The 25,262-nt window shown below is 38.8% G+C and overlaps 1 protein-coding gene across 1 annotated transcript in view; it reads left to right on the top strand.

Annotated features, from left to right (window-relative positions):
* Positions 1–204: 204 nt before the first annotated feature.
* Positions 205–25,262, top strand: part of LOC134659005 (uncharacterized) — a 237,202-nt gene continuing 212,144 nt past the window's right edge. The window contains exons 1-11 of the mRNA XM_063514611.1: positions 205–376; positions 1,137–1,209; positions 1,530–1,570; positions 4,702–4,838; positions 6,989–7,098; positions 9,024–9,199; positions 15,279–15,334; positions 17,878–18,038; positions 20,398–20,498; positions 22,074–22,116; positions 23,330–23,448. Of these exons, the coding sequence (XP_063370681.1) occupies positions 1,149–1,209; positions 1,530–1,570; positions 4,702–4,838; positions 6,989–7,098; positions 9,024–9,199; positions 15,279–15,334; positions 17,878–18,038; positions 20,398–20,498; positions 22,074–22,116; positions 23,330–23,448 (1,005 nt within the window). The 5' untranslated portion in view covers positions 205–376; positions 1,137–1,148. The remainder of the gene's footprint in view (positions 377–1,136; positions 1,210–1,529; positions 1,571–4,701; positions 4,839–6,988; positions 7,099–9,023; positions 9,200–15,278; positions 15,335–17,877; positions 18,039–20,397; positions 20,499–22,073; positions 22,117–23,329; positions 23,449–25,262) is intronic.

The following is a 25,262-nucleotide window of genomic DNA, read 5'->3' as shown; positions in this document are numbered from 1 at the left end:
GTATTCCAAAACACTATCAGCTTTAAATTATTTTAACAAAATATAAACCCAATCGAATATATTTCGCAATTGCAATTAAATGAACTATGTTATATTATATGAAAGGGAATTATCACACAAACAATATTTTTAACATAAATTATTATAGGTAAATAAAATAATAAATGGGGTAATAATTTTATACTGGCAACACTGGCATTTTGCTACAACAAGCTACTACATAGAATAGAATATGATTTTACCCTAAAAAGGCGATTAATGGCGTCGATTTTCACGCAGTTCTCTTGATTTCGTGTCGTGAAGTTATTTTAGCTGTTGTATGTTCATATTGGTGTTGTTCAAGGATATATCAACAAATCAATTGTTGCCATCAAAAGTAAGTGGATGTGGATTGTTGCAATAATAATAAAATTAAAAACACCGTCATGTAGAAACACCGATTTCACTGGTGTTGCAAGATTTTTTTTGAGGGAATTTGACGTTTGGAAAGCAGAATTAAGTTTTTGCAGTGATATTTTGTTATTGTTAATTACATTTTCTGTATAATTGCTCAACTTGCTCTATCAGTACCTAACCAAAATGTCCATGTATGTATGTTTACCGAACATTTGTTTGTATGTGAGATAAACTTGTGGTAATATTGAATTGTGCTTTGTTTTGTATTGTGTACTTTTATAGGTAAAGTAGCGACCCGCCCCGGCATCGCACGGGTTAATAAATTATACACAAACCTTCCTCTTGAATCACTCTTATCTATTAAAAAAACCGCATCAAAATCCGTTGCGTAGTTTTAAAGACATAGGGACAGACAGACAGCCGGAAGCGACTTTGTTTTATACTATGTAGTGATGATGTAGTTAACGATAGTTAAAGTACCAGTCCATCCAATGCCATGACTATAGGTTCCATTCCTAAAATTGGAATATCTTTAAAACTATGCAACGTTTATGTATAATTTGTTAACCCGTGCGAAACCGGGGCGGGTTGCTAGTAAACTATAAAATACCATTTAATACTTCTCAAATCTGCTTTAACTAAGCATATACAGTATCATAGTGAGTAGGAGTCCACTCCAACAGCGTGAGTTAGTTTAATTGATAATTGTTTGCTTAATGTTTTTGCTTTCGTTATCTCAGGGTTGAAGAATCATGTCGGACGAGGAACAGGTGGTCTCGGAGACCCAGGTGCTCACGGCAGAGTTTAAAGATGGTAAGTATAGCTTCTCAATTCATTGGGAACTTTTTTACATAATGCTACCCGATTTCTCAAATTTGGAAAATTCTTGTTTATGATTGAAAGAGTAATAAATAAGTATAGTTTGTCAAAGGAACTGTCTCATTTCAAACATAGTCAGAGAGAATCATACTATCTTTGTCTTACACTAGCACTAGCACCCAAAAGAAAAGGATGAGTATAGTTTTCCTGGTTCTTACTGACTGACAAATTGGTTTTACCAAGTATGTTTCTTGTACTTGATGATTGTGTATTATTTTTTATGTCTAATCACCTTAATCTGTATTTATTTTTAGGTCAACTTGAAATTGTGGAGGTGACTCCATTTGACAATGAGGTGAACTTTTAATAATTATTTAATAGCTTAGAAATGTAATCAGGGGCGTATTTACCCTAGGGCCAAGGGGGCCATGGCCCGGGGCGGCAGGCCTCGAGGGGGCGGCGAAGCCGTAAACCTTAAAAGAGTACCTATACCCGTTAGATCTCGCGGTAGACCTACAAGACGAATGTGTTTTATTAAAACATTTTTTGACCGCCTACGACAATAAAATGAGCTTAAGGCAACTAAGCTTAGGTACTCATAAAAAATAAGGGGCATAAGGGCCTTAAAGAAGCATTCCATTTTAATTTTTCTTTGCACCGCAGTGACTAATTGCAGTGCAGAACGATCATTTTCTGCACTCAAAAGAATAAAAAAGCGGCCAAGTGCGAGTCGGTCGGAGTCGCCCATGAAGGGTTCCGTATTTAGGCGATTTATGACGTATTAAAAAAAACTACTTACTAGATCTCGTTCAAACCAATTTTCGGTGGAAGTTTACATGGTAATGTACATCGTATATTTTTTTTAGTTTTATCATTCTCTTATTTTAGAAGTTACAGGGGGGGGGGGGACACATTTTACCACTTTGGAAGTGTCTCTCGCGCAAACTATTCAGTTTAGAAAAAAATGATATTAGAAACCTCAATATCATTTTTGAAGACCCATCCATAGATACCCCACACGTATGGGTTTGATGAAAAAAAAATTTTGAGTTTCAGTTCGAAGTATGGGGAACCCCAAAAAATTATTGTTTTTTTTTTCTATTTTTGTGTGAAAATCTTAATGCGGTTCACAGAATACATCTACTTACCAAGTTTCAACAGTATAGTTCTTATAGTTTCGGAGAAAAGTGGCTGTGACATACGGACGGACAGACATGACGAATCTATAAGGGTTCCGTTTTTTGCCATTTGGCTACGGAACCCTAAAAAATATCTACGTTCCACTATCAGCGAAGAGCGCCTGAATAGCTTAGCTCTTCTTAATATAGTTACGTGTTAAATTACGACAGCGTCATTGATGATTTTGTCAACCAATTTGTACATATTGTACATAGGAAAACAATGTACCTAAATAGTACAGTCATTTTATCCAAAAAACCGACCCTACCCGTGAATAATTAGTTCTTGGATTTTGTTTTCGTAGGTCCCTCGGGGGGGGGGGGGGGGGGGGTTCACTGGGAGTGTAAATTCAAAAAGTAGACTAAATCAAGCTCCTGTGTATATTTGAAAAATGTTTTTTTCCAAAAAAAAAGGTTTTTCTTGAATAACTCGGCCATTTCTGATTTTACAGTCAAACCGTAAGGACAAAAATTCTAGGAAATTTGATTCTCTACAAGTTTGGTCCTCACAATTTTTCCTCTAGGATCGATATTTTGGAAATTAAATTTGAAAAAAGCGACAAATTCGAAATATTATCATTATCTCGTTTATTTTCAACTTTACGGCATAAATGAAGAGGACTAAACTTGTAGAGAATCAAATTCTGAACAATTTTGCTTCCCACCTTTTTTTCCCCCAAAGTCGATATTTTGGAAATTAAACCTGAAAAACGCGACAAATTCAAAATATTATCATTATCTCCTATGTTCCACGTTTTACGGCATGAATGAAGAGAAACAAAGTTGTAGAGAATCAAATTCTGAACAATTTTTATTCGAACTTTTTTGCACCAAAACGATATTTTTTGAATTGGACCTAAAAATTATCATTATCTCGTTTATTTTCAACTTTATGGCATAAATGAAGAGGACTAAACTTGTAGAGAATCAAATTCTGAACAAATATGGTTCCCACCTTTTTTCCCCCAAAATTTCCAAAATATCGATCCTAGAGGAAAAATTGTGAGAACCAAACTTGTAGAGAATCAAATTTCCTACAATTTTGTCCTCGCGGTTTTACTGTAAAATCAAAAATGGCCGAGTTATTCAAGAAAAACGGTTTAAAAAAAAAAAACATTTTTCGTATAGGTATACACAGGAGCCTGATTCAGTCTACTTTTTGAATTTACACCAAGAACGAATTATTCACGGGTCAAAATCTATAATGACTAAACTAAAATGCCTATGTGAGTAAATAAATGGTAAATGTTTACTTTTTTTTTTATTTCACACCCCAAAGGTACTTGTTGCAGGTTTTTTTTTCTTAAATGAAATACTTTATCGTCACTGATGAAGGGGGGCGGCAAATCAAAATGGCCCGGGGCGCCAAATTTGTAAATACGCCTCTGAATGTAATGCCAATGCTTAAAATACTATTCTCTCACTTTAGAGAAACGTTAGCAGTTATTTTTAGGGTTCCGTACCTCAAAAGGAAAAAAACGGAACCCAGGATCACTCGTGCGTCTGTCTGTCCGTCCGTCTGTCACAGCCTATTTTCTCCGAAACTACTGGACCAATTAAATTGAAATTTGGCACACATATGTAAGTTTATGACCCAAAGATGGATGTGTAACGTAAACAAATTAATTTTAAATATGGAGGTCATTTTTGGGGGGTAAATGAGAAAATGAAAAAAATAAAGTTTTTCAAACTATATCTTGTTACATATCAAATGAAAGAGCTTATTGTAAGAATCTCAAATATATTTTTTATATAATTTTAGGATTAATAGTTTCGCAGTTATTCAAGAAAATAGGCAAAAAATGACCATTCCGCCCCCCTTATCTAAAAATACACTTAATAGTTCTTTACCTATAGATGACAGGAAAACCTATCAGAAATGTGCAGTCAAGTGTGAGTCGAACTTAATGTACGGAACCCTTGAAACGCGAGTCCGACTCGCACTTGGCCGGTTTGTTTAGACACAATTTCTATTTTAAAACCCATATAAACTATAAAGAGTAGATAATTTGATTGTGACGTCACATGCTAGTGTTTCATATAAATTCCATAGTAGCAAATCGTTGTGACAGTTGGAAAAAAAGAAACTGATTTGACTAGCAGTCAAATACCCTATAGGATAGTTTACTCTATTCTCTTAAAAACTAGTCTAAAATATTTAATATAGTTTGTCAAAGGACTGTCTCATTTCAAACAGACAGAGAGAATCTTTGTCTTACACTAGTACTAGCACCCAAAAGGATAAGTATAGTTTTCCTGGTTCTTACTGACTGACAAATTGGTTTGACCAACTATATTTTTATTACAGACTAACACAGTGGAAACTATCCTTCCGGACATGGCAATGTCGGAGAGCAGCGAAGACCAGGAGCCTAAATACCAGATCCTCACGGACTCCTCGCGGGGTCTGATGCACTTGGACCTCCTAAACCTGACCCTCGTCAAGTAAGTCACCATCATAGCAAGTCACATTGTAAGTTATCATCAGTGATCGGGGATTTCTATGCCACACCGCGGGATATCAAGTCGAAATGGTAATATGGATACGCCACTTGGCCCGCGATAGGAACAAAACTGTTCGAAAAGTAAACGCTATTTCGGTGTTGGTAATTCGTTTATAAAATAAAGGACTGTAAAAAACATGGGTCTCGACTCGGTCGTTGAAAGGCAATGCAAAACTGATAAGGCAATGCGAGCTTAGTGGTTTTATTGATATATTCAATTGATCTGTAATCAAATTTTCAATTATTAATATTAATAATATATGCAATGCATGATTAATTGATTAACAGTAACATGCCAAAACACTCTCCTATATCGCACACGAATCCCGGAATCCCGCGGCATATCCATACTAGCATAATGATTGAGGTCATTCACCCCAAGTGGCATAGAAATCCCCGATCACTGGTTATCATCATAGTCATCATGTCGGAGAGCAGCGAAGACCGGGTCCCTAAATACCAGATCCTCAAAGACTCCTCGCGGGGTCTGATGCACTTGGACCTCCTAAACCTGACCCTGGTCAAGTAAGTTACTTGTTATAGTATACATAGTATAAAACAAAGTCGCTTCCCGCTGTCTGTCTGTTCCTATGTATGCTTAGATCTTTAAAACTACGCAACGGATTTTGATGCGTTTTTTTTTAATAGATAGAGTGTGTCAAGAGGAAGGTTTATGTATAATTTGTTAACCCGTGCGAAGCCGGGGCGGGTAGTAAGTTATAAAGCCAAACCACCTGAGTACCTTAATATTTTATTGTCTATCAATCGAGATGATATAATGTCTTAGTTGAACTCCAAAATAGGTATCTATTGAAAATCTACCTAGGGCTCCCGAAATAAACAAAAGACCCAACGGCTCGAGGCTAGTTTGATTAGTCAAATTCATTGTATGTAGTTCACAAAGTTTTTTTTATAATAACAATTATAATAATTTTAGCCTATACATATACGTCACACTGGGCACAGGCCTCCTCTCATGCGCGAGAGGGCTTGGGCTATAGTCCCCACGCTAGCCCAATGCGGATTGGGGACTTCACATACACCTTTGAATTTCTTCGCAGATGTATGCAGGTTTCCTCACGATGTTTTCCTTCACCGAAAAGCTAGTGGTAAATATCAAATGATATTTCGTACATAAGTTCCGAAAACTCATTGGTACGAGCCAGGATTTGAACCCGCGACCTCCGGATTGAAAGTCGGACGTCATATCCACTCGGCCACCACCGCTTTATAATAAAACTAATAAATCATTATCACCATCATGCGGGCCGTATGTTCGTTTGCCACCAACGTGGTATAAAAAATATAGAGTGGAGTCCGGTTCTCTATAGAGAAAAATGCACGATAATAGTTGCGTCGACACTGTCGACAGTATCATAATTCAAGCATTAACACATTCATTGCCACCCAGCCAAACAAGACATCCGCGCCAGGCCACGAAAATTTCGTCATATAAAGCTGTAGTACCACGACCCCGACTATCGGGTCGTCCGGCCTGGGAACGAAAACATCAAATACCCGGTAGTCTGGTTTTCGGCACTGAATGTGTTAAAGTCGAGGTGTAAAATAAGTTTTTGGCAAAAAGTTCATTTTTGGTACCTACATGCTTTTATCGCTGACTGTACTTTTCTTACGACAGACAACTAATACTCATCGAGACAATTCTAAAAACCCCTAACACAATTAGGTTGCGTTGTTTCATCACAGAGTTCCTATGGCCACCTCCTGTCTCCATCATCAGATCAGCTCGATGGTACCATAATATTGCATTGTCACCCGACTTACATGTGTATGCAAAATTTCAGCTCAATCGGAGACCGGGAAGTGGATCAAATTTAACTTGCAAGATTTGATTACAGACCAACAGACAGACAATGGGACAGGTGAAACTAAATAAAAGCTTGTAAATATAGCTGGTCAACCAAATCTTGTCAGTAAAAAAAGTCGCGAAATTCAAATTTTCTATGGGACGATATCCCTTCGCGCCTACATTTTTCAAATTTGCCGCCTTTTTCTACTGTCAAGATCTGGTTGACCAAGTATAGAAAGATTTTTTTTTTATTTGGCTACAATATCTGTCATTGTTTTCAGATGCGCAGATGGCGAGGAATCATACCGGCTCGTGACCAATCAGGAGGCCGAAGGTGAACTAGGAGAGACTGTCACATGCGTGCTGCAGTCTAGTGATGGCGAGGGCGAAGGTAGGATACTCCTAGCAAAGATAATAGACAGTATCATAGAGAAAAATATACATAGAGTGCTCACTCCATACATCAGTTTTAGTACCAAAAAGACTATTAGCATCTAGCATCGAGTAGCGGAACTATCAGTACTGCTACTTGACAATAGATGTAGCACCGACCGGAAAGTCTTATGCTGTTGAGATAAGACTTTCCGGACGGTGCTACATCTATTGTCAAGTAGCAGTACTGATAGTTCCGCTACTCGATGCTAGATGTAGACACTGAAATTAATAGTCTGAACTGATGTATGGAGTGAGCACTCTTGTCTTACTTTATTTCTCTATGGTATCATAGAGAAATATAGTAAAGGGTCCCACTGATTAACAGTCCGCCGGATGGTATCGGCCTGTCAGTTGTTCGGAACTGTCAAATTTTTGTTCTGACAGGCCGATACCGTCCGGCGGACTGTTAATCAGTGGGCCCCTTAAGACAAGAGTGCTCACACCATACATCAGTTTTGGTACCAAAAATACTATTAATTTCAGTGTCTACATCTAGCATCGAGTAGCGGAACTATCAGTACTGCTACTTGACAATAGATGTAGCACCGACCGGAAAGTCTTATGTTGTTGAGCATAAGGAGTATGGAGTGAGCAATCTATGTATTTTTTTCTCTATGACAGTATAGAGGGATATTGTCACAGTAAATGTTGTAGTCCACAGCATAGACTAGGAATCCTCTAGACTGAGTTTAGAGCAATTATTTCATGAAACCGATGCTGCCAAAAATACGGGGGTGCGGGGGGACGAGGTGAGCGAATCCCGTGCCGTGATTGGTCCATTCAAAGACACGGACCAATCACGGCACGGGATTGACTCGAAGATGGAGTAAAACTACCGTATACGTGGCAGAGGGGGTAGCGTTACTATGCTCAGTCTAGAGGATGTCTTGTCTGTGGTCCACAGTAACTTTACTGCCATCTATCGACACTCGAAAAAACTAAAAATGAAAACGTATAAAAATAATTTATTTTTATGGATAATAGATTTTTTATTATTATTTTAAGAACGCCATATGATTTTAACCCATGTTCTTTCACTGATAGGTACCTGTGTTAAAATTGTTAAATATCAAACGGTGTCGCCAACGCCATCTACCCGAGTATAGGCCAAGTGTGGCGCCATCTATTCGAGCATAATTTTTTCTTGATTTCTATCGACTATGTGTTTATTCCCTTTTTTTTACAAGCTTTTATTTAGTTTCACCTGTCCCGTTGTCTGTCTGTCTGTCGGTCTGTAATCAAATCTTGCAAGTTAAATTTGATCCACTTCCCGGTTTTCGATTGAGCTAAAATTTTGCATACACATGTAAGTCGGGTGACAATGCAATATTATGGTACCATCGAGCTGATCTGATGATGGAGACAGGAGGTGGCCATAGGAACTCTGTGATGAGACAACGCAACCTAATTGTGTTAGGGGTTTTTAGAATTGTCTCGATGTGTATTAGTTGTCTGTCGTAAGAAAAGTACAGTCAGCGATAAAAGCTTGTACCAAAAAACCGGTCAAGTGCGAGTCGGACTCGCGCACGGAGAGTTCCGCACCATCAACAAAAAATAGAGCAAAACAAGCAAAAAAACGGTCAGCCATCCAAGTACTGACCCCGCCCGACGTTGCTTAACTTCGGTCAAAAATCACGTTTGTTGTATGGGAGCCCCACTTAAATCTTTATTTTATTCTGTTTTTAGTATTTGTTGTCACAGCGGCAACAGAAATACATCATCTGTGAAAATTTCAACTGTCTAGCTATCACGGTTCGTGAGATACAGCCTGGTGACAGACGGACGGACGGACGGACGGGAGTCTTAGTAATAGGGTCCCGTTTTTACCCTTTGGGTACGGAACCCTAAAAATGAAATTTTTGCCAAAAACTTTTTTTGCAGACGCCCAAAACGCCTACGTAGACAAGAAACAAGTATATTTAACCAGAGAAGATCAAGATGAGTACGTGATGGTGAATGGGGAAGATGGACCAGTGGTCATTCTCAAATCATCGCTGAAAGGAGTCAAAACTGAAACCAGTGATGCGCCACCAGAGAAACCTGAAAAACCAGTTAAGGTACAATATTTAACGGCCTCCGTAGCCTAGTCGGTAGTGACCCTGCCTACGAAGCTGGAGGTCCCGGGTTCGAATCCCGGTAAGGGCATTTATTTGTGTGTTCATCACAAATATTTGTTCCTTAGTTATGGATGTTTTCTATGTATTTAAGTACTTATATGTATCTATATTATTATATATATCGTCGTCTAGTACCCACAACACAAGCCTTATGAGCTTACCGTGGGACTAGGTCGATTTGTGTAAGATTGTCCCATAATATTTATTTATTTATTTATTTATTTATTTATATCTGGGGAAACGAGCTTTGCTCGGAAAACATATAAAAACTAAAAAAATGCGCGTTTTCTCAGGGATAAGACTTAGCTAGATCGATTTTTCGCCCCTGAATATGTAGGTATAATAACTTTAAGAGTACATTAAAAACATACCTAGTAAAAAAAGCGTACTACACATTAAATGATTTTTTTAACGAAAATATGGACGAATAACGTTAGGTACCGGCAGTACTGGCACGGATATGGTTGAAAGTTACAGGAGAGACCATTATTATAAACCATACACTAGCTCTTAGGAATTGGCTTAAGCCTATGATGCATGTTATCTCATAAGTTAGTGTTAAGTATATTGCTATACCCTTACAGGGTTCATGTGGAACTGTACTAAGTAGTTTTTAAGATCTGTATACTAATATGAGTGCAATAAACAATTCTGATTCTGATTCTGATTCTGAAAACCCCCATATAGCAAATTTCATCGAAATCGTTAGAGCCGTTTCCAGCCAATATATAAATAAATAAATATACAAGAATTGCTCGTTGAAAGGTATTAGATAGATAGATAAATAACAGTAAGACCCACTTGTACCATCCCACTAACCCAGGGTTAAGCGGTTAAACCGTTAACCTAATGTCAAATTGTACTGGTAAGCATCAACTCCTGATTTAACCGGTTAACCCCGGGTGAGTGAAATGGTGCAAGTGCCGCTAAGTTTATCTGGTCATTTTGGATACACGGGCCTATAAATCCCGGTCTTTTGATAGGCTTGCGTGGGGATATAGATACAACACGTAGAGGCCGTTTGGAGAGCTTTTAAGGTACATAACACTAATTTTATCTGGTCATTTTGTATTTCACGGGACTATAAATCCCGGTCTTTTGATAGGCTTGCGTGGGGATATAGATACAACTCGTAGAGGCCGTTTGGAGAGCTTTTAAGGTACATAACACTAATTTTATCTGGTCATTTTGTATTTCACGGGACTATAAATCCCGGTCTTTTGATAGGCTTGCGTGGGGATATAGATACAACACGTGGAGGCCCTTTGGAGAGATTTAATGTCATGTAGAACGCGTGCTGGAACCCGTTCACGCGCGCAATAATAGAATAAACACCCATGAACCGCTCGCAGCAGGCATTGGGACTATTGTAGAAAAAGTTAACTGTATGCTGTCTGCGTAGGGGGCGCCACTCCCACAATAAGTCACAATCTAAGGGTCTACCGCATAGAATACCGCCTATAGAAACCTAATATTGGTCATTTTGTTCGCGACGCAACTCACCAAACTGTGAGGTGCGGGAGGGGGTACTCACGGCGTTGCGATTGGTCGTTTCAAATATGGCGCGATGTCACGTGTCAGCGTAGGGATGGGACACGTTCATTACGGACAGTGGTACAGTGGTACAGTAATTTATTGTGGTAAAATTGTTATCATTTAGTTTAGGTACTTAAAGTAAACTTATTTAAGAATATGATTGACTAATAATATTTTAGCAATGTAAAAATGTAGGTAAAACCTGAAAATTTTACTTAACATAATGGCATTTATATTTAAAGTTGTTCCCGCATGTTGCATTTTAAACTTTAGATCTTTATATTATTTCCACTTAAAATCGCGATCTCTTTCAATCCTAATACGAGAAAAAATTGTCACCGAAAGTTCATACAATTTACTTTCCGTTTTGTTACGGTCATTATAGAGTGTTCTATTAAAAACATAATGAAATAGGCCAAAAAAATTGGGTACATTGTTTTTTTCTCAGTAAAAATGGAAATGGTTTGTTATTCTGAGTAGTGTCGCGGGTTCGAAACCCGGCTCGTACGAATGAGTTTTTTGGAACTTATGTACGAAATATCATTAGATATTTACTAGTCGCTTTTCGGTAAAGGAAACATCGTGAGGAAACCGGACTAATCCCAATAAGGTCTAGTGTACCCTCTGGGTTGGAAGGTCAGATAGCAGAAGCTTTCGTAAAAACTAGAGCCTACGCCAATTCTCGGGACTAGTTGCCAATCGGACCCTAGGTACCCATGAGCCGTGGCAAAAGCCGAAACAACGCGGGGAAGATGATGACATTGATGACGTATGTCTATCACAAACCAAAACCGAGTTCCCTCGCACTTCTTTGAAGTTCATCATCGGGTCCATCTCGTGACATGAGACCTAACTTCTCTCCTAGAGGATTCTAAAAAAGCCACACAACATATGCCTATCACAAACCAACACCGAGTTCCCTCGCACTTCTTTGAAGTTCATCATCAGGCCCATCTCGTGACATGAGACCTAACTGCTCCCCTAGAGGATTCTAAAAAACCCACACAACATATGCCTATCACAAACCAACACCGAGTTCCCTCGCACTTCTTTGAAGTTCATCATCAGGCCCATCTCGTGACATGAGACCTAACTGCTCCCCTAGAGGATTCTAAAAAACCCACACAACATATGGCTATCACAAACCAACACCTAGTTCCCTCGCACTTCTTTGAAGTTCATCATGAGGCCCGTCTGGTGACATGAGACCTAACTGCTCCCCTAGAGGATTCTAAAAAACCCACACAACATATGCCTATCACAAACCAACACCTAGTTCCCTCGCACTTCTTTGAAGTTCATCATGAGGCCCATCTGGTGACATGAGACCTAACTGCTCCCCTAGAGGATTCTAAAAAGCGGCCAAGTGCGAGTCGGACTCGCCCATGAAGGGTTCCGTATTTAGGCGATTTATGACGTATAAAAAAAAAACTACTTACTAGATCTCGTTCAAACCAATTTTCGGTGGAAGTTTATATGGTAATGTACATCCCACCAAAAACATTTTCATGTAAAATGTTGCCAAGACGAGACCATACGGCTCGCACTGACAAAAAGTTATCAGATATCTTGTAGAGCCAAGCTTCTAACTCTACAGGCCCTACCTTCACAGACACTACACCTTAGTCAAAATATGTGGCTTGACCGCTTCGTCACATGGGCGTAAGGTGAAATATGTATTCAATATTCATTATTTTTTATTATAAAATAGTTCTTGTAATAATGAAACGGCCAAGCCACATATTTTGACTAAGGTGTAGAGTCTGTGAAGGTAGGGCCTGTAGAGTTAGAAGCTTGGCTCTACAAGATATCTGATAACTTTTTGTCAGTGCGAGCCGTATGGTCTCGTCTTGGCAACATTTTACATGAAAATGTTTTTGGTGGGATTTCACATCTTTTTGTAAGTTGCTTTATGACAATCTTCTGATTTAAAGGGTTGCGGGTGATTTACTATTAAAAATCCTGAAATACGTACCTGGGGGGCATCTTTTATATACAGTCTGCTTTTTTACTGATTCCCCATACAAACTTCAACCCCCTTTTTCCCCTAACGCCTTTTTCCACCCCTTTTCACTCTTACGGGGTGATTTTGGGGTTGAAACTTTTTTATATCCTTCCCCATAACAATAACTATGTACATACCAAATTCCAACTAAATCGGTTCCGCGGTTATCGAGTTCCCATACAAAATTCCACCCCCCTTTTCACCCCCTTAGAGGCTAATAATTTCAAGTTTTTGAATTTTTTTGTTGTTTGTGGACTAATACTATCTCACATACCAAATTTCAGCTTCCTAGGACTTCAAGAAGTACCCTAGAGGTTTTGATGATCAACAGTGAGTGAATGAGTCAGTGACGAAATCGGGGTTTTTTAGACATTAATAAAATCCAAAGTATAAGAGCTATGCAATTGAATTTTTTTATGCTTAATAAGTCCACTATTGACATCATATCCCGAGAGTTTTGTTTATCTGGTATAATCCAAACCCAAGTTAAGAGGGTTCAAAAAAACGACGAAGCGCTTCGAGAAAAGGTAGGTAGTGCCCTTGCGCTTCGCTTTGCTTGTCTTGGCGGGGGCACTACCGTGCCCCCAGATCATATATTTTTTTTAGTTTTATCATTCTCTTATTTTAGAAGTTACAGGGGGGGGGGGACACACATTTTACCACTTTGGAAGTGTCTCGCGCAAACTATTCAGTTTAGAAAAAAATGATATTAGAAACCTCAATATCATTTTTGAAGACCTATCCATAGATACCCCACACGTATGGGTTTGATGAAAAAAAATTTTTTGAGTTTCAGTTCGAAGTATGGGAAACCCCAAAAATTTATTGTTTTTTTTCTATTTTTGTGTGAAAATCTTAATGCGGTTTACAGAATACATCTACTTACCAAGTTTCAACAGTATAGTTCTTATAGTTTCGGAGAAAAGTGGCTGTGACATACGGACGGACAGACAGACGGACAGACGGACAGACAGACAGACGGACAGACAGACAGACATGACGAATCTATAAGGGTTCCGTTTTTTGCCATTTGGCTACGGAACCCTAAAAACCCACACAACATAGGTATGCCTATCACAAACCAACACCTAGTTCCCTCGCACTTCTTTGAAGTTCATCATGAGGCCCATCTGGTGACATGAGACCTAACTGCGCACCTACGCCATTCTAAAAAAACTCACCCATTTCTTATTTTAATACTAGAACTCTATAATGCTTATACTACTAGCAAAAAACGAAAATACGTATACCTACTTAATATTTAAGATAAACTACCATTATATTAAAACTACAGATTAATTACATTATTATATTCAATTAAAAGTAAAAGAGAATCACAGTTTTGTTTTATATTTCTTAAAATGGTACAATACGGTACGAACGAAGGCACGAAGTTCGCGCAACTGACGAAACCATCATCGTCGCATCCCTAGTCGTAATGTGAAAGGGATAGCACATTGCATTTTCAAGTTGACGAAAAGGGACGGACATACTTCGCCCTGAGCTTATTGACCACTATAAAATGAACCCCGCGGACAAGAAACAATTTTCAACGAAATAATGAATTTGACTTTCCCGTCGAAGGTAATTCCATCTGTTTTGTAAGTATAAGTCTAAGATGACTTGCCACACCATATTACGCTGCAATATCCCATGATTTCCTCAAGAATTCAATAATTTACGATTTATTTTCTTAGACACGTGCACACTGCTAACAGGTCGTAAGCTTGGTCGCTACTGATCGGAGCGGCGCGCGTGCGATATTATATTTGACCTATGCACCATACGGGTGGTGACCGCGAGTCGTCCTATAAGCTCTGTCTATAGGGGTTGGTCTGTGGTCTACCGTAAACGAGAGAGTCGAAATTTTGTCATCTAACCTCTCTATCACTCTTGCATATTCGAGCGATAAAGAGGCAGATAGCCGAGTTTCGATTTCGCGTTTCCCGGTAGGTCAGGTAAACAAACCGCCTTGATGTATCAATGTCATATTTCATTGTCTGCGAAAACTTGTCAAGAAACAGTTTAAGGTAAGATAAGATAAGATAAGATAAGATTTCTTTATTGTCAATGCTGGTACATAGGCCTTATAAGGGTCTCTATTGTTTCCCAAATAGTTTTAAGCCATAATGTATTGTTTGCCCGAATTTTTGTTAGTCATAATTCATTTGGTTCAGAAACGCGTCACTTTTCAGGATTGCCATAAAACAAACCTAACCTAACCTAACCTATCTATAGGATAACCTAACGAAAATCCTGAAATGTTAACGGTTTCAGTTTTATGACTAACGATAATATGACAAACAATACATTATGACTTCAAACTTTATGGGAAACAACGGGACCCCGTCTTATAAATATCACAAAACAGTACAGTATGTATAAGTTACTCTATAGTATACTTAAGTCACTAGTGCTGCACTCTGGCGGCAAAACATTGCAGTAATACTCCCTCTTATAATTAATGCTTATTTTCAGAAACCACTAACAGCTGTGGAGTTACTAGAAAAAGCGAAAGCGCTTCAAAAGGCCAGGTAAGTGTAAAAAAAAAACAGTAAAAGCCGTTTTTGAGAACACACTCCTTGTAGCAGTGAGACAAGTCCTATAGTAGTTTATGCAACAGTGATATAATAAGGGTTCTTAAAATTCAAGGGTCGAAGTTACAAAACGAGACGTAGTCGAGTTTTGTAAAAAAAGACCCGAGAATTTTAAGAACCAATTATGAGCTGTTGCATACATTACTTTTTCTATGACAGCTGCAGCAAAAAAAAAAAAAAAAGTTATTATTAAAAAAAAAGAGTTATTATTAAAAAAAAAGAGTTATTATTTAAAAAAAATTGAGTTATTATTTAAAAAAAAAAGAGTTATTATTGTAAATGAAAACATACCTCTTTCAATCAAGATGATCGGAACTTGTATCTTTAAAAAAAATAAAGCAGTTGTATTATACTCATAAGATGACTGCTAGCAGTCATCTTATGAGCCTATAGACAAAGCATTCAAATGACATTGCTTTAGATATCACTGTCAGTCATTTAATTGACACATTTAAGTGCTGGAGTAGAAAAAAATTATAGGGTGACTGCTGACTGCTATATTAATTACTGGCCACTGCATAGTAATTGGCCACTATTTACAATAAGACTTCAATAGGGTATTTTCCTACTAGTGAAATCAGCAGGGAGCGTACATTTCATGCCGATGACAGGCGTATGACGTCAACCTACATACAGGGTGGACAAAGTTTGAAAAGGGCAATGGAATAACGAACGTTTATTTATTCGTACCTAATAATGGAAAATATGATTAATCAATGATTAATCACTGTTATCTAATCAACCTCTTCCGTTTAAGTAGATATATATTGACACTTGAGACGGACATTGAAAGAATATTATCTGACATTGTCACATCACTCACATCAAAGTTTACTCTTTGTCACAAATTGTAGACGTGCGGAAACAACATTTCAGTTAAATTTAATAAGATCAGGACACTTAATGCTTTGCCAAAGTCGCTATGGAGGCTATAGAATTATTGTGCCAAATAAATCTGTCAGCAAAGTTTGCCACCAAAAGAAAGCAACATCAAGTTACATTTGCAAACAATAAAACACAAAGAACATGAGGAACATAAAGAAACACAGTTTGATTTTAACATGGACTTGACCAATTTCATGATAGCATCGAATATACCATGAAACAATTGAATAACAAAAACTTTGTCGATTTCATACAAAAATGTATCGGGGGGAAATATGCAAGTACAGTACGTATACCCTCAGAATCTAACTTAAGACTAAGGTATTTGCCGAAAAAGTTTGAACAAAGTTTCGCGTCGATACGGGAGGACATTCTTATTTTTTTTATTTCAGAAACTATTATGTTACTAATAATCAAACGTTGATAGACACGTTGTTGTGGCCTATAATTAAAAATAAAATAAAAGTCACTACGTTTCCGGTTACTAAGTCGTGTCACTACGTTTTTTGAAACATCCTGTGTGTTTATATGAATACGTCATTATGACGAAACCGGCATGAAATGTACGCTCCCTGGAAATCAGTTTCTTTTCTTGAACTGTCAAAACGATTTTCTAATATGGAATTTATATGAAACATTACATCGTGACGTCACGGTCAACTCACCTACTTTATATATTTCTATCCGATTGATTAAATAGAACTTGTGTTTAAAAATAACTGCTATCTATGTTTTTCTAATAATTATCTGGTGCTTTATTTCATGCATGGTGTGAAATAATTTATTTTAAATACAGACAAATACCCTATTGGCTTGTTTCTTACTGATTTGTTAGGAGTGGCCAATTACTATGTAGTGGCAGGCGTGTCTCACTCCGCGATTTCGTCGCTTTGCTACAGGTAGCTAAAAGTACATCCGTTCGGCCCCAATTTTGGGGAAAGCCATAAGCCGCGCGTGGCGCTGTCGCCACCTAGCGGCCATATCTGTGCTGATCGTAACAGACGCGTTTTGTTAGAGAGTGACTCTTCTGTACTTAGTACTATTATTTATTGTGTGGTAGTGGCCCAATAACTATAGCAGTCATCCTATTACAGTGTCGCTAGGTTAAATTTTTGATTTATTGACAGTAAATTTGTGTTAACAAAGTGCTTTAAAATGATTGCTTTCTGTTAGATAAACAAAAATTGTAGCACTTAGGCAACCGTGCCAACAAATAAACATCACACATACTCATACACACACACACATACTCACATACATACACATACGTGCCCGACAAAAGAAGATACATAGATATGTATAAAATCAATAGCCTTATAATTATTATTTATTCATTGTTGAATTTTTATGTTTTGGTCCTGCCACCATATACCTAGTTTTAGTTTTAGCTTTAGTCTTTTACCAGGCCTCACTGAAAATCAGCGTCACGTTGTGTGTCCTAGGATACACAACGTGACAAAAAGCTGAGTGGGGACCTTTTGGCACAAATATTTATGTAATTGAATCTTAGTTTTGTTATATTTTATCTTGTGTTATTAATTATTATTTGTGCTAATAAACATTTCTTATTCTTATTCTTATTGCATTAATTTTAGGGCACAGATACAGACCCAGAAGCGTGGTCGCAAGCGCCGAGGCGCCCTGCCCCCGCCTCACGAGCTGTTATCATCGCCCAACTTCAAGCTGTTTCTGTATTCATGCAAGCTGTGCGCTTTCAAGTGTAACGCCATCAAGGAGCTGACAGCGCATAAGGTTGGTAATGAATGAATGAAGATGTTAATGAGTGAATGAACGACTGACTGAATGAACGGATGAGTGAATGAATGAATGAACTAATGACTGAATGAATGTCGCCTAATTTCAAGTTGTTCCTGTATTCCTGCAAGCTGTGCGCTTTCAAGTGTAATGCCATCAAGGAGCTGACAGCGCATAAGGTTGGTAGTGAACGAATGAAGAAGTGAATGAATGAGTGAAGGAACGAATGAGTGAATGAATGTCGCCCAACTTTAAGCTGTTCCTATAAGGTTGGTAATGAATGAACGAATGAAAGAACGAATGCGTGAATGAACGTCGCCTAATTTCATATTGTTCCTGTATTCTTGCAAGCTGTGCGCCTTCAAGCTTCGAGCTGACAGCGCATAAGGTTGGTAGTGAATGAATGAGTGAATGAATGTCGCTCAATTTTAAGTTGTTCCTGTATTCCTGCAAGCTGTGCGCTTTCAAGTGTAATGCCATCAAGGAGCTGACAGCGCATAAGGTTGGTAGTGAATGAATGAATGAATGAACGAATGAATGTGGCTCAATTTTAAGTTGTTACTGTATTCCTGCAAGCTGTGCGCTTTTAAGTGTAACGCCATCAAGGAGCTGATAGCGCATAAGGTAGGTAGTGAATGAATGAATTAGTGAATGATCGAATGAGTGAATGAATGTCGCCTAATTTCAAGCTGTTCCTGTATTCTTGCAAGCTGTGCGCCTTCAAGCTTCGAGCTGACAGCGCATAAGGTTGGTAGTGAATGAATGGATGAACGAATGAGCGAATGAATGTCGCCCAATTTTTGGTTGTTCTTGTATTCCTGCAAGCTGTGCGCTTTTAAGTGTAACGCCATCAAGGAGCTGACAGCGCATAAGGTTCGTAATGAATGAACGAATGAGTGAATGAATGTTGCCCAATATTAAGTTGTTCCTGTACTCCTACAAGCTGTGCGCTTTCAAGTGTAACGCCATCAAGGAGCTGACAACGCATAAGGTTGGTAGTGAATGAATGAATGAATGAATGAAGGAACAAATGAGTGAATGAATGTCGCCCAATGTTAGGTAGTTCCTGTATTCCTGCAAGCTGTGCGCTTTCAAGTGTAACGCCATCAAGGAGCTGACAGCGCATAAGGTTGGTAGTGAATGAATGAATGAATGAAGGAACGAATGAGTGAATGAATGCCGCCCAATGTTAGGTTGTTCCTGTATTCCTGTAAGCTGTGCGCTTTCAATTGTAACGCCATCAAGGAGCTGACAACAGATAAGGTTGGCAGTGAATGAACGAATGAGTGAATGAATGTCGCCTAATTTCAAGTTGTTCCTGTATTCCTGTAAGCTGTGCGCTTTCAAGTGTAACTCCATCAAGGAGCTGACAACGCATAAGGTTGGTAGTGATTGAACGAATGAGTGAATGAATGTCGCTCAACTTCAAGTTGTTCCTGTATTCATGCAAGCTGTGCGCTTTAAGTGTAACGCTATCAAGGAGCTGACAACGCATAAGGTTGGTAGTGAATGAATGAACGAATGAGTGAATGAATGTCGTCCAATTTTAAGTTGTTCTGTGTTCCTGCAAGCTGCGCTTTCAAGTGTAACGCCATCAAGGAGTTGACATCGCATAAGGTTGGTAGTGAATGAATGAGTGAATGAAGGAAAACAATGGGGTCTCCGTGTTAAACTGTTCCCTGTGTTTGTGTGGGTTGTTACTAAGTTCGTGTAAAGAATGATTTTCTCAAATGATTTTTACGCCTAAGACTCTTAATCTGTTAAAACAAAAGCCATCGTTTCTTTTGTGCGAGCGGTCAGCTCTAGTATTAGCCGCGCGGCAGAGCGACAATGCCGTTTAAAAAGCAACTGTATCCTGGTGGTTTTAAGGTTCAAGTTGTGTGTGTGTATACCTCAGGCGGCGGAGCACGGGCCGGGCGGCGCGCGGCTGAAGTAGCTCTCGTATTAGCCACGAGGCAGTGTCGTTTAAAAAGCAACTGTATCCTGGTGGTTTTAAGGTTCAAGTTGTGTGTGTGTATATACCTCAGGCGGCGGAGCACGGGCCGGGCGGGGCACGGCTGAAGTAGCTTTTGTATTAGCCACGAGGCAGTGTCGTTTAAAAAGCAACTGTATCTAGGTGGTTTTAAGGTTCAAGTTGTGTGTGTTCAGGCGGCGGAGCACGGGCCGGGCGGGGCACGGCTGAAGTAGCTTTTGTATTAGCCACGAGGCAGTGTCGTTTAAAAAGCAACTGTATCCTGGTGGTTTTAAGGTTCAAGTTGAAGCCATTGTTTATTTTGTGGCAGAGCGACAATGTCGTTTAAAAAGCAACTGTATCCTGGTGTGTTTAAGGTTCAAGTTGTGTGTGTGTATACCGCAGGCAGCGGAGCACGGGCCGGGCGGGGCGCGGCTGAAGGGCGCGCGCGCGGCCGCCACCACGCTGCAGTGCGCGCGCTGCCCCTTCCGCGGCGGCTCGCACTCGCAGGTACAGTTTAAATATACTGGATCAGCCAAATCTTGTCAGTAGTAAAAGGCGGCAAATTTGAAAAATCGCGGGTTAGCAACACTGTGTTCGAATAATTCCGAAATCGCGTGTCATCTGTGTGTTATCTGTGGCATGTGGATCGCGAATGACAGCCATCATCTTATTGTTTACATTCTGAATCGTTTCTATTTCAAGAGAAATTTCTGCTGTCACCATTAAATACCAAGATTATGCATGACCTCAAGCAAAGCTAAGGTGCCTACAATGTACAATCATGCTCGTTGACGGTAAACATTACTAAAATTTGAGGTTATGATAATTCACTCGAACTGACGTATGAAGGGCGGAAAAATAAACACGTTTTGGTTCGATGTACATTGCTGCTTTTCTTAGCGCAATTCTGCTCTTTGAGTGTTACCCTATTTTAATTTGCAGTACATTGCTACTGACAAGATTTGCTTGACGCACTATAGTACCTACATTATTGCAGAGGCCGGGAAAGGGCAATTCGTGGACGAGTTTCGATTTTGTCGGATGATGCGAAGCGGAGTCCAACAAAGAAGACGAATCCACGAATTGCTATTCCTGCCGAGGCATATATAGTGCTTTTCTCCAAACATGCGAGGAAATAAATAATAATTATTTAATCATCAAGCATCACTCAAATCGAACCTTCACATCAAAAGTGTCAAAAACAATTTCCCTCTTTAATTATTTTTTAAAAGTTAAAGGCACAAACTTATTCTTGCCATTCAGTACCATTCAATATTCGTTCATTCAATATAATTGTGCAACAATATAGTTGGTTAAACAAATTTGTCAGTCAGTTGAACCAGGAAAACTATACCCACCCTATTCTTTTGGGTGCTAGTACTAGTGTAAGACAAAAATAGTATAATTCTCTCTGTCTATGTTTGAAATAAGAAAGTCACGCGGGGGTCGGCGATCTACGACTCAACTTCTAACTCGGACACACATCAGCAGCCTTCCGCAGCAGTTTTCGTTACGCAGCCACTAAGTGTTGGAACAACATCCCTCCTCCTATTAGGAACCTGCAAAGCATTCACAGTTATAAATCAACTTTAAAAAAGTTTATGCTCAAACATCAATTAAACGAAGAATGCCTCAAACTTGAGACAAGGTACATTTAAGTACTCCAGACGCGTACCTAAGTACTTACTGCCTATTTTCTCTTCCTCAACCGCCACTCACTTTAATTTTTATTGTTTAACATTATTGTAGTTATTAAGTTTTTCGTAGTTAGGTCGTTAACCACGACCCACGTTTTGTTAATGTTATAATAATGGTGTGTCTTTTAATTTTTCTTTTTTATAACTTCGTGCTGTAAATGCTGTAATAGATCAGGCAGCCAGGCTAGCACCATGCTGAGTCGGGACCATTTCGTGACTTTTATGTTGTTATGTTACCTATCTGTTGTTTTCTTTTATTTAATTTTTTGTCACGCATAAACGCTCTCTACTCTCTGTTCTATTCTAAAAACGAAATATTTTGACATATTTTTTTATTGCCCTAATCTATATTAACACTTAGTATAATTAAATTTATTATTTTCAGTTAATGAAACACGTGCAGGAGCAACATTTAAAAGACACGAATGGTGAGTGAAAAAATATATAGGTATATATCATTATCAAGTGGTAAGTTCAAGAAGGCTTGTGTTGTGGATACTCAGCCAACGATAAACATATATAATATATAAATACATAGAATACATCCATAACTCAGGAACAAATATCTATATCATCACACAAATAAATGCCCTTACCGGGATCGAACCCGGGACCATCGGCTACATAGGGTCACTGGCCACTAGGCCAGACCGGTCGTCATTTTGCCTGTTTTAATGCAATAATCTAGCACCTATATAATCTAGCTAATGTGACGCCACATCCCATTTTTAAATACGCCTTATTTTACCTTAGAATTGGTTGAAAATTATAGGATTGCATAGGCACGTAATAGGGGGTATTACTGCAATGTTCTGCCGCCAGAGTGCAGCACTAGCACATATTGTAAACCGTAAATTAACGTATACATGCCTTAAACAGTGTTTAAGCCATGTATAAGTAAATCAAGGCGGTTTGTTTACAGAGTCTACCGCGAAAATAGAGAGGCAGATAACGAAATTTAGACGTTCGCGGTAGACTCAGTTCGTTTCCCCAACGTAAAAAAAAGAAAAAAAAGTGTCAGTTTGTGCTAGTAGCGCCCTCTACGCAGACCTTTGAGTAATATTGCCTATTGTTTCAGAACCTGACGTTCGAAAACCCAGCCAAGTTCTTATGGCAAAGGCTTGAAAGTTTTTTTTTAGAAGTTATATTTCAGCCAAGAGGTTTACTTTTCCTCACTTGTATCGTAATAGTTATTTACGATACAAGTGCGGAAAAGAGGAAATTCGAAACGAGTGGCGATATATTAAAACACGACCGAAGGGAACACTCCCTTAAATCGACACGAGTTGCGAATTACCTATTCGCATGTGTATCGTACAACGTTTTACAGTACATAATTACATATGGCACTTTAAACTTTCGACATACACACGAAAAGTGCTATTTTACGCACTAGTGCGGGAAAATAGGGCCATATGTACTGTAAATAACTATTACACTAGTGCGTAAAATAGCACTTTTCGTGCGTATGTCGAAACTTTAAAGTGCCATATGTACTGTAAAACGTTGATACACGTGCGTGTGTTTTTCACGTCACCTATGACGTGAAAAATAAAATGGCCCTTTCACATCATACACGATCAATGGATCTTAGGTGTTATCCGAGCGTTTTATACCCTAGACAATTTTCTTTGATTTCAGCGGAAGTGTACCTGAACTCAGCGGAAGCGGAAGCGGCGGATGTCCTGGTCTGTGGCGCGTGCGGGTTCGAGTCCGCGTCGAGACCCGAATTCCGACGCCATATTGAAGACAAACATAATGTCAACGTCAGTTGAGACCTCTAACTATTGTTTAATTGACTTTTATCAAACGTTTTATCAATTATGAACGTCAAGTAGGATTTCGAGTCTTAGGACCATGTTATATGGTTCGATTTTGATTGACTATGATGAAATTAATTCATATCCGAGAGTCTATTAAACATAAGTATGTTTTATGCACAAAGGATATACTTATCTACCAGGCTATCGATATCGGTATCGCCGATTATTTACTCTAAATATCGGTATCGTATCGGCAAAATTATGTATCGTTACATCCCTAGTATAAAACAAAGTCGCTTCCCGCTGTCTGTCCCTATGTATGCTTAGATCTTTAAAACTACGCAACGGATTTTGATGCGGTTTTTTTTAATAGATAGAGTGTGTCAAGAGGAAGGTTTATGTATAATTTGTTAACCCGTGCGAAGCCGGGGCTGGTCGCTAGTATACTATAAATGTTTCATCAAAAGGCCAGCCATTTATCTTATACCTTCAAACGAGCATTTCTTGTATACATCTATATATATTTCGGGGATCTCGGAAACGGCTCTAACGATTTAGATGAAATTTGCCATATGATCTGGGGGTTTTCAGGGGCGAAAAATTGATCTAGCTAGGTCTTATCTATGGGAAAACGCGCATTTTCGAGTTTATATGTTTACCGATAAAAGCTCTTTCTCCCAGATATTTTTAGAGTACAACAGGCGAACTTAATGCCATTACAGGCATTCTCTACCAGTCAACCATAGGGCAAAACAGAAAAGCCGATATTTTATTATCGATATTCGAGCGATTCAGATAAAATAAATATTTTAGTTTTTCGCAGGAGAGCCTCCGATCCCTAACTAGACTAGAGTAACTAAGGCCTTAGGGGCTGTTCATAAATTATGTCATCTATTTTTGACCCCCCCTAAAATCATCCATAAATCATGCTTCGAATGACCCCGTTTCCTCCTACGTCATGCTATCATCATCCGATGTCCAGACCCCCCCCCCCCCAATTTGAAATGACGTAATTTATGAATAGCCCCTTACCTTAGCAATACGAGCCGATGACTGTGTCGTATTAGGAAATTAATGTTATATAATTTAATTAGGAAAATAAATTATACAAATATTATTGGTTTTTATTTAAGTTCCTTTAATATTAATAAATCTAACCACTTTAACTTTGCACAAACTTGGCAGTAAGAACGCATACATATCCCAAACGCTCCATATATATCGTAGCATATGGCCACAGGGCGGACACGCCATACATCAAAAATGATTTGCGTTTATATGTGTGCGCGGCACGTCTGTACACGCGTCATTGTGTATATGACGGACTTCTGGCATGCTCTCTGTAGAGCGACTTACGCACACATTCATGTCCGTTCTGTATGAATTGTATGATAATACTATTACTTATTCTGTGACATGGCATGAAAACTTAGCCTGGTCAGATTAACAATATTTGTGACATTACCTATGAAAAGAGACCTTATTGTCGATGGCGCTTACGCCATTATTAACGATGCTCCGATATACGTAACTAGTTCGATATCTAGAACACTTCTGTAACAGGGATGTTGCGAATATCCGCATCCGCAACCGCGGAACTTCCGCATTATTTTCAACATCCGCATCCGCATCCGCATAAAATCGATGCGGATTTAATGCGGATGCGGATGTGGAAGAGGTCGGTACATCAGGAACGTCTTAGCATCGGCGTAAGTGCTAGACTGCTAGGTAATTTAGTCATTAACCAAAAAAACCTATTAGAAATTAGCAGTCAAGCGTGAGTGGGACTTAATGTACGGAACCCTTGGAAC

This window comes from Cydia amplana, chromosome 24, assembly GCF_948474715.1.
Source record: "Cydia amplana chromosome 24, ilCydAmpl1.1, whole genome shotgun sequence".
In the NCBI taxonomy this organism is placed as follows: domain Eukaryota; kingdom Metazoa; phylum Arthropoda; class Insecta; order Lepidoptera; family Tortricidae; genus Cydia; species Cydia amplana.
Note: the sequence above shows the minus strand (reverse complement) of the source record. Positions and strands in the feature narration are given on the sequence as shown.